Source organism: Fusarium odoratissimum (assembly GCF_000260195.1).
Source record: "Fusarium odoratissimum NRRL 54006 unplaced genomic scaffold supercont1.1, whole genome shotgun sequence".
Lineage (NCBI taxonomy): Eukaryota > Fungi > Ascomycota > Sordariomycetes > Hypocreales > Nectriaceae > Fusarium > Fusarium odoratissimum.
Genome location: NW_022158687.1, coordinates 2571478 through 2585254, shown reverse-complemented (window position 1 = coordinate 2585254; position 13777 = coordinate 2571478). Strand labels below are relative to the sequence as shown.

The window sequence follows — 13777 nt, the reverse complement described above, 5'->3', positions numbered from 1 at the left end:
GTCAGTTGTATAAGGGCAACAAGTCCGCGCAACAAAGACAGATAAATCAAAATCTGTATTTGTTTTACATTCGCATTCAGAACTTTTTTGAAGATGTCGTCTTCTCAAGGTACTATTCTGATCACTGGGACCAATGGAGGGCTTGGGTCAGCCATTGTGACCAATATCCTGGGCAAACCAGAACTGGCCAGCAACTACACCGGTGTCTATACTGTCAGAAGAGCAGCAGCGGCAACTCGACTTCAACAGGTTTTGAAGTCAGCCCCAGAAGCTCATAGGCATGATGTCGTTGACTTGGACCTCAGCTCATTGGCGAGTGTCAGAACGATGGCAACCGGGATCAACCGTAGGGTTGCTGCTGGAGACTTGCCTCCCATCAGAGCACTCATCCTCAACGCTGGATATCAAGACCATGAAGAGATTGTGAGTTCGACCCTAACGGTCAAAGGTGCCTTATACTCATCAAAAACAGAACATGTCAGATGATGGATACGAGATGACTTGGCAAGTTAATTTCTTGGCCAATCAACTACTGACTCTTCTCCTGCTTCAGAGCATGGATAAAGAAAATGGTAGGATCCTTCTGATAGGAAGCTGGTCTCATGAGTAAGCCGTGGCATACAAGCAAAATAATATTCGCTGATAATGTCCGTAGTATCAACGATGAGCGAAACAACACAAATATCAAGTGTTACATGGGGTACGATAGTCTCTTCCCCGGCCCAGAGGAGCTCGCCAAGGGAAGATGGAGCAGACCAGATTCTGGCGGAGGATGGCTAACGGGATATCGACGATATGGGGCAAGCAAGCTATGTGCGGTGATGCTCATGTAAGTCCACCAAGCCTTTTGACTGAGTTAGCATCTGACGACTGCAGGCATGAACTCGCTAGCCGTCTCGTCCAGGATCCACAACTATCCAATATCACTGTGGTTGGTCTTGATCCCGGTGCCATGGGCTCAGACCTACATCGACGGGGCAGTTTTGTCATGTCTCACTTCCTCAAGATCCTAGCCCCAGTCATATCTCTTCAGGCCAGGTTCAAACCAAATGGAGAGTTCCGTCCACTGTGGAAGAGTGCTGAAGATGCAGTTCGGCTCGCCTTTGAAACTGAGGCTCCGACGGGTGAGCTGCTGTATCTGAATGGTACAGACGAACTTGAGACCGGGAGGGAAGCAAGAGATAGCGCCAAGCGGGGAGCCTTGTGGAGCTATGGTCTGAAGGCGACAGGGATTCAACAGGATGATACAGTTTTGAACGGATGGCAGTGACTTGGGATGATTCTGAAGTTCGCTTTGTCGTGTTTGATGATTAAAGTCGGTTTTGTATTAGTGGCTGATGACGAGTGACGGTTTGTCAATTCCAAGGCCTTGCTTGGACTATATCTGATCGAACAGAGACAGATCCTCGACAGTCCTTACCATGTTCGGCATATTGCCTCTTGCTCTCTTTAATAAGATCATGGATTGCTGCTTGGATCTTGGGGACGGTGTCGCTTAAGTTGGCGATCGGGCAACTGATATCCGATAAGAAGGCGATTAAGTCGTTTGAGTAGAGCTGCTCGTTATCTGTCGGTCTTCAATGGTCCAGGGACCATTAAGAAAAGTGACAGCTCGAAATCTCCTGACATGCCATGCCATAAGAAGTGAACGGCAACAGCGGTAACAAACGGGTCTTCCGGCAAAAGACAACAGGGGATGCTGTGAAATAGGTAGCTGGGATCAGGGTCCTTCGTAAGGCTCAGCAAGAAAAGTAGATGATATCCCCGACGGAGAAATACAGAGAGAGCTTAGCTTCAACAGCTGTCGCAAGGTTTGGTGTTTTAGGGTGATGATCCGCCAACGTCTAGCTCTGTGTGGACTGAGCGGGAAAGGGCTAGGAAAGGTTCGCATTCATGTAAATGAGTTGTTGTTTCTTTTTCCTGTCGGTGGTTCCACTTGGTCGTCAGCTTTGAGTTCACGGAAGATGATGCCCCAAGTTTCAAATCATAGCCCCTGAGCAATCTGAAACAAGTCCGCTTAGGCCCCCTGCGGAATTGACAGGCACAGGCCCAAAAATGGAAAGATCTCTTTCATGGTCCGGACGATCGATCAAAGATACTTTTTCTAGAGTGTCAATCTTTACCTTCTGGTGTTGTTCGGCTTGTGAAAGCTTGTGATGACGGGGATGATCACTCCTGGTTCTAGCAGGTGAAGAGTCACTGTTCATCCGAACTCTCTCCTTTTTACTGCAGTTTTGAGTTAAAATAAGCTTCTTGACAACAGTTCTCGTTAGCAATTACTGGAGGATATGCCACCGCTTTTCTCTGGTACGTCTTGACGGAACCTAGCGCCAGAGCGACTAATGGCGGCTCGTTCAAGCCAGTCAAACTGCATCTCCAGTCTTTAGATGCCACAACACGGCGACGGCGCTTGGGAACACTATACTTTGGCGCCTGTATATCCAACACAATTGCTGTCCGTCCATACATCATGATATCAAAACAAGACCCACGGGCTAAACACTCCACCAAAGCACTGGCGCTACTCTCGGTCGGTTGGCTATCAAGAGCCACAATTTTACGGTAGATACCCATCGTCCTTTGCCGTCGTATTGTCGTATCCCTGCCTCATTTAAACAAGAGGCGCCAACAGCCTCGAGAGCCGGGGAACAAGGTAATCGGTTGGCGCTGGTTGCAAGCACCAGGCCTTAAATTAATGCACCACGGCTCCAGTGGGCTCCAGGAGACTGACTAGCCAACAGCCAACGACCGTTGCACCTAATTTTGAAAAGGTTTTGATTAAAGAACCCCCAGGTTCCATGCCGTCAACAAGGAATCATTTCCCTGCTTTGCTCGAGTCTTCTCTCTCTTGTTTGTGTGTTTGTCTGTCTCTTGCTCTTTTTCTTTTTTTTCGCTCTTCTTCACTCTAACCCACATTCATTACACTTGAATCCAGGCTTGGAGCTGGACTCGTGCCTACAGTATACGACGGCGATTCAATTGCTTTTTCCCTTATGCTTGTCTACTCCGAATCCTTCCAGACTTGGGTCATCCATTGTTACAGTTTTGAGCAAACTCATTCCAGTCCTAGCTTCTAGAAGGCCTCCGCCACACTCAGGTCCCGCCGACGCTTGAGCTATTGCTGCCGTCAGCACTGCACAGTCACTTACATCGCCGTATCGAGGTGAAGCTGAAGGATTCACGCCCAAAAATAACAACCTGAATACAGTAGCGGCAGCACGAGGCACTTTCAGCCCAGCGATCCCTACAATCTTCCAACAGTCACTGTCACTGACTGGCAGCTGACAATAGAGATGCCTGCCATGTGGGACAGCTTCAAAACTGGCACTGGCCCCAGCTTTCATCAGCAACCACCTCGAGAGCTCAAGAACCGACCCTTTCTCCGCCAGACCCAGAGTACAAGTTCATCACAGGCACTGCCACAGAATAGGTCCACCACGAGCGTCAATAGCAGCAACGGTAGAAATTCGAACAAGTCACGCGACAGCAACTACGACAACCAAACATATCTCCAGGACGACTTCGAAAACCGTCTCAACGGTCTCGGAATTCAAAACGGTCCTTTCAGATACGAAATTCGACGTGGTAAAACAGTTCGACAACCATACAGCGCAGGCCCACCTCGTCTGTAAGTGCTACTTTCTTTTGTTCTATACTTCTATTCCATACACTACACCAAAAACGATTCGGAACTGCTGCGCCGAAAGGATGCAACCCAACACAGCCCATCATGACAAAGGGCCCATCAAGAGCTTTGTTAGAACGCATGATGAACATGAGACGAGCTGGCGCAGCAGGGTTCCCTACATGCGCACGCCTCATTTTCAGCACGTGCAGGGTACAACAAAGCGATGAAGGCTCATCAGTCTCTTCTAGCCAGTTGGGCATCGGCAATTGCTGGAGTCGTTCGTCGTCATATAGTACGTACGCTCAAAGATCGACAAGCCTGCAGACATGTGCAAAACTTTGGACTTTTTATTCTACAGTCACAAAAATGATTACTCTAACGACCTACTGTCTTCTTTACTAAATCTACCTAATATTTTGGTCACTCAGGATTGAGGTCTCAAATTTTCTTGCTTCTTCCCTGAGGGCACCTTTAATGCTTCTCATGCGCCTGATGCGACTTGGCAATAACGACCGTATATCTGTTCCTGACTAACACATTATCTTCTCTCAGCTCCCCTGCTCTCGGCTCAGACGACATCCGAGCGAACGCTCCTCCCCGAAACCCTCGAAAAGGCGAGGACGACTCTCCTTGGAGACCTGCCTCGTCCGTTTATCCCGACGACGAATTCGACTCGAGCAAGCGCCACTCTCGTCACTTACACCATCGATTATCTCGCTCCAAGGCGCCTGCCAAAGACATGTACGGGCGTTCTATCGAAATCTCCCCTCCAAGCTCCCCCGAGTTTGATGCTGCACGTTACGAGTGAGTAATCTTGGTTCTGAATCCTTTTTGTTGCAGGTTTCTTGGGCATTCTTGTCGTGACTTATTGATTCTTTTTGGAATTTGTTGGCATTCTGCGTGCTGTCCTCAAAATGCGATCTTTCCGAATCAATGTACAATCACTAATACGATGCTTTGCTTGCAGACCGAACTCTCAAGATGTTTCACCAATCGATGACAGCCCAAATTTATCTCAGCTGGATCTTCTAGGGGAACGCCGCCTCACCCCCAGACAATCACAAACACAGCTTCGTAGCCAAATACCAACTATGCGTCGCGATAAGCCTACAAGCCCTGGTCAACCTTCACCACTTCGCACGACTAGGTCAACCGATCAACTTGCAGATATCACCACTCCATGGGAAGCTATGGAGCCACCAGCTGGCTCATCCGACATGCCCCAGCAAACATTTGGACTCACAACAGTCGTCACTGGACCGCAGCGTACCACTTCCGGTAATCCTTCTCCTTCACTAGGACAGCGAATTCGCAAGTTTGCTAGAGCAAAGCCAGAGCCTGTTAACACCAGGCCACCATGGAATGGGGCAAGTGGCCGTGCGCCTATGGTCGATCCAGTTCGGGACGATCTAACTGTTACACCATTGAGCTTGCAGCGTAGGGTCAGCAAGCGTGTTGGGCTTGGTCGTGGCCCGTCTCCTGAAACACCTAGCGGCAATGCTGGAACATCTCGACGACTCCTGCCATCACGGTCCACCCAGAACCTGAATGAGGCTTATAAGACACCATCTCCTGAACTCATTTCCCACTCATATCCCAGTCCGCCTAATACTGGCTCTCCTCCCTCTCAGCCCACGATCACGCATGCTGCCGCTGCACCCATGCTCAATCCTAACATGGTCCCTGACCAACTCAAGGCAGTCAAAAGGAAACCATCGCCATCGAGTCATAACCCACATACGTCGTGGTCAAGTTCCGTTTATTCCGCAATGACCGAAGATACACTCCTTGGCAACAAACCGGTCATTAACTCCATAGAGCCAGGAAGTCAGTCGACACCAGAAGACCCTTGGGTACAGCCAACTTCTCGCTTCAGTGTCACGACATGCAACACTGCTGCTGCTGCTGAAACACCTCGTTTATCTGACAATGAAGGTCAAGCTTCTCCGCCAGACACACCGAAGCAGCAACCGTCAGTAATGGATCGTAGGAGACCAGTTCCAGGCGGAGATAACTTCAGGAGAGCCTCGAATGTACCAATCATCATATCGATGAAATCAGCTTCGCCATCTAATGATCGCCCGGCATCTATCATTTCCACAGATAAGGCACTTCCCCCGGCGCCGCCAGAGATGCAGTCGGCAAACGATCGTGTGGCATATCTCACGGCTAGACTTGACAGTCTGGCGCACCGTCGCAATAACATCAACAAGAGTATTAAGCAGATGACAGAGTTGATGCCTACCGACAGGCTTCTGTCTAATACAGACGTTATTCGCAAGCGTGAGATTGAGAAGAAGAAAGTGGAAGGGCTCAAGGAGGAGCTGGCGGAGATTCAAAGGGAGGAGCACGACTTGGGCTTGAAGCTCTACCGAGCGAATAAACGTCTTGAAAGAGAGGCGGCTTTTGAACCCTCATCTCTCTGGGTCAGACGCGTCACATCATAAAGAGTTAATGCTAGTGATAACGTTTTTGCCTGTGGGTTCGAGAGATTGTATCTCTGATGTATAGGCAAGGCGTTGAGAAGATATGCATAGCGGATGGAGTTGGGCTTATTTGTTTTCGATTCTTTTTATTTCTTGGAGCCACATGTCCGTGGTTCTGGTTGTCAATCATACAGGCACAAATTCTTTGATGGTTCGAGAGACCAACTACAACGGACAAATAGACCACTGTCACTTGACAATGTATACAATTCACATCATGTTCCTTTAAAACGTGTTCTGGTAGGACATGCAAATATTTTTTTCTTCTGTAATACTAATAGCTAATAGCACAGACCAAATGACTATTATTTAGTAATTAACCATTTGCAGACTCCAAACTTCTGCTGCGGCGCCATTTCAACTGTGGCCGAAGCTACCCATACTTAACTCCTGGCTTATCCTGATACTCTGCTTCTTACCATAATGACCTTCTCACCACCGACCCAGGAGGCCGCGGTCCATCACAACGCCCCTCCCAGCACCTCTGGCAGTAATCACCCGGCCCACCATCTTCAAGAGGGGTGATGCAAGCACACTCCTCGATTAGATAATGACGGCAAAAGAGATAGACACCTGTACGAGGCGGCTGTGGAGGAACCTCGTCCTCCTTTGATTCCGTAGCCAAAAGCCCACGTACGCCGTCGACCAGCTGTTCCGAGAAAGATCGTTTATTAGGTGTTTCTGAAGTAGAGTTTGGCCGCGAACCTCCCTGGTTTCCATGATCGAGCTCCGGTGAAGAGTGATCCGACTCGGGAAGCCGCGGGAACGAAACCAGGTCGTTAGAGTAGGAGTCGACTGCAGGAGGACCAACATAGTTCCCTGCTTCATCGTAGTGGTCTGAGGGGTAGGTTTGTCGAAGATTGCGACCTCCATGGGAGGCAGAATATGCCCTACGATTCTGATAGCTTGTGGCATATCGACCTGGTTGGCTGAAGTTTCCAGAATAAGAACCTCTGGGTAACCCATATTCAGAGCAAGGGATGCTTCTTGGTTGGTCGTTTCCAGAGCGGTAGCCCCTTGTGCGATACCCAGTAGCCTGAGGGTGAATACTGCTTTGGCTTTGAGGAATAGGCCTAGGACGCGAGGCGTTGATTCGAGGATTTGCCGTGGTATAATATGTTCCGTGGGGACTTGGTCCTTCTATGCAGTAGGACTCTTCGTCTGTGAAATCTCCTTCATCTGCTGCAGAAAAGTCCCCTGAGCAATGCGCATGAGTGATTCCACTTGTGGACGATGCATATCTGCGAGGCTCAACATGGCCATAATCGACCTTACGGTATCCAGATTGTACGGTTTGGGCATGCGACGCACTCACAGAGCGTCGATGAGACATATTCGCTCCTCAGACCTATCTCTCTCTGTTAGTTCTCTCGATCGGGGCTTGGAAAAACATACCTTGGTCTTTTTATGATCGTTATGCTTTGGTTCTTGCTTCTTGTGCAATGTGCTCGGTAGTTGCAGAGCAGATACTAAAACAATTGATCACGAGAAGCTATCCTGTCGTACAGGTTACGTTACCGTCGGGAGTGTTCCAACAGAACTTCTTAATAGTGTTTGCGTGTGGCTTAGAGTCTGACCTGAGCGGGAGGGTTTATTTATATACCAACATTCAACCGATGCTAGCGGGGCCTTTGACTGTTCGATTCGTCGGTTGATAGCATTGTTTCGCTGAACATATAGTGTGCTGAATGGAGATGCTTGTTCTCTTGTACGCCGCGAGGAGACATCAAGCTTTGGTGGGCAGGAGCACGAACAGGCGCCCAGATCCGTTGTAAGAGGGGGAGGTAAAAGTTATATCACGGTAACAAAGAGTGACAAGGCCGGACTAAACGTGTGCGTGATTCATGTCGCTCAGTGGCTGTCAGTCAATGGAAGCAATCTCAAGGTTGTGCAACGGGTCACTCTTTATTTCGTCTAGGATTCTGTCATACAGGGCACAGTTATATCTATTAGCCGTGATTCAACTCTAATCGTAGATGTCTGACACTTTCAACTCTTTTCCTTTGAGTCCCAACCCTGATAGTGCCTCAATTTGATGTGATAGTGATAGTTGTGCACTCTTCTCCCATTAATCGTGGTATTATCAGTATCCAGCAAGGCAATTTCTTTGATGCTGAAGACCGCAACACGAGTCATGTGAGGAACGTCAGGGTCTGGATGCTGCGACTCAACGAAGCGCATGTTGAGCGAGATTATGTGTGGATGCCCTTCCTGCGCGATATCAACACGGACGGAATCATGCCAGTCCAGCGGCGAGATAGGTCGTTCAGGGACCACATTCTCCACGCCCGAAATCATCATCATCATGCCATTATCGTCCTCGTAATCGATTTCGAAGGTAAGTTTGATGCATGTTGCGCTGCCAAAGGGAACTCGAAGATAAGATTTGAGATCAGGGTAAAGTTCCATGCCTCTGCAATGGTAGATACCTTCGGGGTGCCACTCTCCGATGGGTCCTCCAGAACCCATTCGAACTTCAACTCCGGTATAGGAGCGCTGGTGTCTCAGAGGTATACCCATGCCAATAACGGCGTGGTGATGGTTCCAGGCATACGCATCCGTGCTGTTGTGAGGGAAGAAAAGGTTCTGGATTCCAGAAGACCACATGGGTCTTCTAACCGGGGGAAGTTCATTCCAATCAGCGGCATCGACATCGTTGTAGAAGAATATACGGTGGACTGTCTTTGAGATATCTTTGATGAGAGTTTCGGCGAGGACGCAACGTGACATTGAGTAGAAGGGTTTCTGCTCGATGTCTATTCCGAGAAGATGAGGCTCGCCCTGAGGACCTCGCCCACTGATAGACTCGAACATTACGGTGCGTGCCTTCCCGGCTACCTCTGATGGGTTTTCCGCCATTTATCGATCCCTTGGCTTCTTGTGAGGTTAGTGATGTTGGTTATCATATACTTCGGAGACTTACCACCCTACGCAGACCGCGGACTTGGAGAACCTTCCTCTTTTCTCCGTCTGTGAAGATTATGCATATGGAGGATACAGAGTCCTAGTTAAATGATCCGCTCCTGATTGTTTGATAGTTATAGTCTAAAGCAAATGGCAGATGTGCGAAGCAGTGCCAACAGTGCCAAAAGTGCCTTCCCTCCCACCACCAATAAGCTCAGTCTACACAATAGCACCTCTTGCTTTGGGTCTAATATGAAAGATTCCAAACATCTAAAAAGACTTTTTGCAGCCTGCTTACTCAAATGATCACGTTTGGGTTGACACTAATCAAACTGGATTGTTCTTTTCCTCACTCACCACCAAGCAAAGCGACGTTTATCAGTAGTCACGTAAGTTTGGCGGGGCGGAGGCTAAAGTCGATATAACACTCACCAGTGGGGATAAGCCAAGTTTCCCTCGCTGATCGTTGTCAGTTCTCACAAAGATATCTTGGACAAGGCCTCGGTGCCCCCGGGGGTACACCGCCGGGAAATGTGGGCTTGCTCGGTCTCCTTCTCCGTATCGATCGGAGCTACAGGGTATCATCCACGTCTAAAAACAGCAACTCGAGCGAAATGTTTCATGATTACCTCGTGCTCTGGTTGCTTTGAAGCATATTTTGGGTGACAGCAGAAACGGCCATTCTTATGTGAAATTGTAAAAGATTTTCTATAAAATGATATAAAAATGAACCAAAAGAATCAAGGCTTTTACAGGCTTTTATGTTTTTGATCATACATCTCATATTGTCTTATATAGTGTTCCGAGAGTTTAGATCAGTCTTGTAAAATCTTTGTATGTGGCATGGAGAAGAAATAAACCGTCTTTTCTCCTAGGAAACCGTAATATAAATACCAAGATAATGTACTATTAATATGAAAGCAACTATAAGCATAAGATGTAATTCAAATCTAGATTTGAACCTTTATTTATTTATTCAATTCCGTCCTGGAGTCATTGCTTTTTCTGCTGTTCCTGGATTACCCTTGAATTCACCTTCAAGAATCAACGTGATGGAACCAAGTGAAGCAGAAGGAAAGCAGACCGCAAGTCGTCATTCGCCAGGATTTATCGATGTTTGAACTTTTCGTCCAGGATAAATGGAGCGTTCTGTTTCCACTTGTTGCAAAGAGTCACTTGCAGGGAAGAAAAGCAAAGTGTAGACCAACACCATAGAAGCCTACAAAATAACGCAATCTCTTCCAGTTGCAAAAATCAGATGAAGCCAATATCGGAGATTTTGAAAAAGGAACTCTAGTTCTCATCTCATATCATAAAATTACGATGGAAAATCCCGTAGTGGCTGGGCGTCCCTGAGTAACAAGTTGCTGATATAGCTCGGAGTGATGTAACTGACCACTTCACAAATGGATGGCCTCAAACAAGCCGTCATTACTTTGACGGCTGAGATAAATTATTCCAAGATTAATTCTCTAGATGTTATGGGCTATAATTGGAGGTCTTTCGTGTTATTAATCTATTACATACCATTAACCTCCTGCACAGAAGCAACAAGCATGCAGATTCTTGTTTCTAGTGCTCCCGGTCGAAACCGAAGCCAAGTCAAGAGACTCAGAAAGGGCCAAGTTTTTCAATATAAAGCATCCCTCTTCGGATCAGTTTTTCCCATGGTGCTGGCGTCTCAGTGTTACCGTAGCACTGAGCACATGCCTCACGTCTTCAATTGTCCATGATGATCTCGGAGGATATCCCAAGCGAGAGCAACGCAGTGCTGATTTACGCCCCAAGCGTTACTTTCTTCATTGTGACGCCTATCTTTATCCTTTTCCGCATTTGGAGCCATGTAGCTAGGAGATCGAGTCTGGGTTGGGATGATACAACCATCATTATATCCTTTGTAAGTTATGCCTAATACTAGTACTCACAAAGGGCTGACACTAACGAAATAGTCATCTGCCTTGACTGTACAAACTGTTATGGTAGTCTCCTGCAGCTACGGATTTGGTCGCCATATTGAAACCTTGACCACAGATGACAAATTGATGGCGCTCAAGGTGAGTAGCATCTACTACATAGCTTCTACAACAAGTCACTTGATGATAACCCTAACGCCTTTAGTTGTTCTATGTCGCTCAGATATTATACAAACTCACTGTGAATCTCGCCAAAATATCCATACTCCTACTATATCTCCGCATATTTGTCCAAAAATGGCTCCGCAGGTGCTGCTATACCCTCATAGGCACCATTGTCTGTTATATGTCTATAGCCTCAGCCTTATCAATCTGGCAGTGCCATCCACTCAGAGGCGCCTGGGACAAGTCTATCCAGTCAACTTGCATTAGCCTCAACAAGAACTGGCACGCGAATGCTGGGTTTTCCATCGGCACCGATGCCCTTGATATTGATGTTACAAATGCAGCCTATATGGATAAGTCAACTACCCGTCGCGCACAAACGTGCACTCATGATGGTTCTTACCATGGGTGGCGGTGTGTAAGTAAAATCCGGCCAGACAAGTACCAGGTGAACTCATTCTACTTAGTGTTATAGTGACATCCATCGTGCGCATGACAACCCTCGATCTGGCAACCAAAACTCTTGATACATACATGTACGTGCCTTGCATAAGAATACAAAGTTGATCTTTCTGACAGTGTTCTAGTCGATATTAGCTCCACAATGTGGACTATGTCTCCCTATGTGCCGCATCCCCATCGCTATTATCCTCCCATAATGTTTCTCTAGTTCAAAGAAATCATCACACAGTGTTTCTCAATGCATCGATGGATCTCGAGGTCAGACTGGAGCTGGGAATCCTTACGTTAGGCCCAGAAGTGTACAAGGCCTTACACGAAGTGTCGTACTTCCAAACGATGAAGCAAGTGAGGAAGTCATATTGGGCTCTTTAGAAAGAACTGATACGCCGTCCACATTGGCAAGTGCTGCTGGTGTGATAAGGAAGACTGTTGAGTATGGGGTTACATATGAGACTAACCCAGAGGCCAACCCCTAGTCTGGGGCAAGGGCTATATAGCAAACTTTCAGGTCTATGCATGTTGTTCTTCTCTTTATTCTCATTTTGCCCACCATCTAACCTCATATTATGGGGTGTAGCTTTCTCGGGGAGAGCATAAAATATTTCTTCCATGTTTCTTCTTTACAGATATGATATACACTGGGGGAACAGCGGAGAAACTAACTCATGCCCTCCATAAACTCAACGCGATCGAGAATCATCTGACGGTAACCCATGTACTCCTTCAGACCCTCCCACTCAGGGCCTGACTCCTCTCCATGCCTCCAGGGCTCCTTGAAGCCCCAGGCACACGCAATCTTGTCCATAGCAGCTCGTTCCTCTTCCCTCAGCCACCTGAGACGCAGTGGTGTGCCAGGCGCCCAAGTCACACGCTTCATCTGATCCTTGTTACTTAATTTGGCAATCATACCCATTGATCCCACAACCAAGAAATATCCAGAGATACCAGCAACACCGAGGCCTGTTGCTGTGGATATATCCATGGTGTTCTGCCAGTAGGCAGCATATGCTGAAGCAAGACCAAAGATGCCAAAGGGAAGAGAACCAAGGGCGAGAGCAGGGGTAGTGGAGTGCTTGATAAGCTTCTGACGTTTGAATGCGGGAAGACTAAAGGAGGCCTCAACAACGCCCAGTGCTGAATCTAGATTCTTGGCGTCAATAGCTGTCTGCAAAGCCATATCCGCGACGCCTTTCTCAATTGCTTTGACTGCAGCGTTGGGGTTTGAAGCCACGTATTGGACCACTCCATTCTTGACGACCGGCTTCTTCTTGGTCGCAAACATCTCGAACACGGCAGGAAGCGACTCAGGCCGGCCTAGTGAAGCCTGAATAGCAACGTAGAGTTCAAGGAGGGCGGGTGTTATCTCGACATTGGGTTGCGAAATGATTGCATAGGCCGAGTACGAGATCTTTTTGACGCTATCGGCAAGCTGGGGGTCCATAGAATTTGGTCTTTGGCCAGTTCGCTCTGCTCCCAACTCCATGAGCTTTGATGTGGACGTCCGTGACTGAGCCTCAGCCCTGTGAATTTGAGGCTGGAGGGCTTGAGCAGCCTTGAGGCACGTCTCGAGGGCCGCAGTCGTCAGTTGCTTCGCCGGAATTCCATCTGTCGCCAGGAACTTCTCCTTTGTGCTCTCGACGATATTTGCCAGCTGTGTCGGATCAGTCAATTGTCGAGGAACTTTATCGGCATCGGCCGGCTGGATATTGAGGTCTGGGTATGTTGATGCGGTCGCAGCCCATCGTGCGCGCGGGCCCTTTATTGTTGTCTTTCTCCCATGGCGAATGGCAGCTAGGAGTGTTCCGCTAACGAAGGCTTGGTTTGCGACTGTCGGTGCTGGTGTAAAAGCGCATCGATGGCAGATATTGCCAATGTGTCGGGTACCGACTCGTGACATGATTGTGTGTCCAAGGTACAATGGCCGATTTTGGTTTCTAGAAGCCCCAGTCGTTTCTCTATCCCCAATTGCCCGCGTCCTTCTTGAGTAAAACTCTTCCTGCCTTGTTTGTCGTTGATACTATTCAGAAACCGACTCTGAATTTCGCAGCCATGATACGCGAGCGGGAAGCCCCACCTGTTAGTGATTGACAATTGTGATAGGCTGCTCACTTCCAAGCAAATTCTAGTGGAAGCCAACCTTATAAGTCATATCGCCCGTTGAATAGACAGGACCAGGTGCTGTGCTTGCAAGACTGCTCATATCTCTCACGTATAATTCT

General features: G+C 48.0%; 5 protein-coding genes across 9 annotated transcripts; 2 read left to right on the top strand and 3 right to left on the bottom strand.

Annotated features, from left to right (window-relative positions):
• Positions 1-93: 93 nt before the first annotated feature.
• On the top strand, positions 94-1270 carry FOIG_00900 (uncharacterized protein; the record flags this gene model as incomplete). The annotated part of the gene is made up of 4 exons (XM_031197390.1): positions 94-423; positions 473-606; positions 656-829; positions 877-1270. The coding sequence occupies 4 exons, from the start codon at positions 94-96 to the stop codon at positions 1268-1270; spliced, it is 1032 nt and encodes a 343-aa protein (XP_031073157.1).
• Positions 1271-2692: 1422 nt separating this feature from the next.
• FOIG_00899 (uncharacterized protein) lies at positions 2693-6534 on the top strand. Of its 5 annotated transcripts, XM_031197386.1 has the most exons (4): positions 2743-3628; positions 4181-4432; positions 4596-6354; positions 6403-6534. In XM_031197386.1, exons 1-3 carry the CDS (start codon positions 3294-3296, stop codon positions 6073-6075), a joined length of 2067 nt encoding a protein of 688 aa, XP_031073153.1. In that variant the 5' UTR covers positions 2743-3293; the 3' UTR covers positions 6076-6354; positions 6403-6534. The 5 variants fall into 5 exon arrangements, with proteins under 5 accessions (XP_031073152.1, XP_031073153.1, XP_031073155.1 ...); XM_031197385.1 differs by having other exon boundaries at positions 2693-3628; positions 4596-6534; XM_031197388.1 differs by having other exon boundaries at positions 2743-4063; positions 4596-6534.
• FOIG_00898 (uncharacterized protein) lies at positions 6530-7447 on the bottom strand (the record flags this gene model as incomplete). Its single annotated transcript, XM_031197384.1, has 1 exon — positions 6530-7447. One exon carries the CDS (start codon positions 7445-7447, stop codon positions 6530-6532), a length of 918 nt encoding a protein of 305 aa, XP_031073151.1.
• Positions 7448-8000: 553 nt separating this feature from the next.
• Positions 8001-9373, bottom strand: FOIG_00897 (uncharacterized protein). Its single transcript, XM_031197383.1, has 2 exons — positions 9038-9373; positions 8001-8988 (listed from the first exon to the last, which is right to left on the bottom strand). Exon 2 carries the CDS (start codon positions 8971-8973, stop codon positions 8104-8106), a length of 870 nt encoding a protein of 289 aa, XP_031073150.1. The 5' UTR covers positions 8974-8988; positions 9038-9373; the 3' UTR covers positions 8001-8103.
• A 2605-nt stretch (positions 9374-11978) lies between these two features.
• Positions 11979-13613, bottom strand: FOIG_00896 (uncharacterized protein). Its single transcript, XM_031197382.1, has one exon. The coding sequence runs from the start codon at positions 13453-13455 to the stop codon at positions 12217-12219; it is 1239 nt and encodes a 412-aa protein (XP_031073149.1). The 5' UTR covers positions 13456-13613; the 3' UTR covers positions 11979-12216.
• Between the last annotated feature and the right edge of the window lie 164 nt (positions 13614-13777).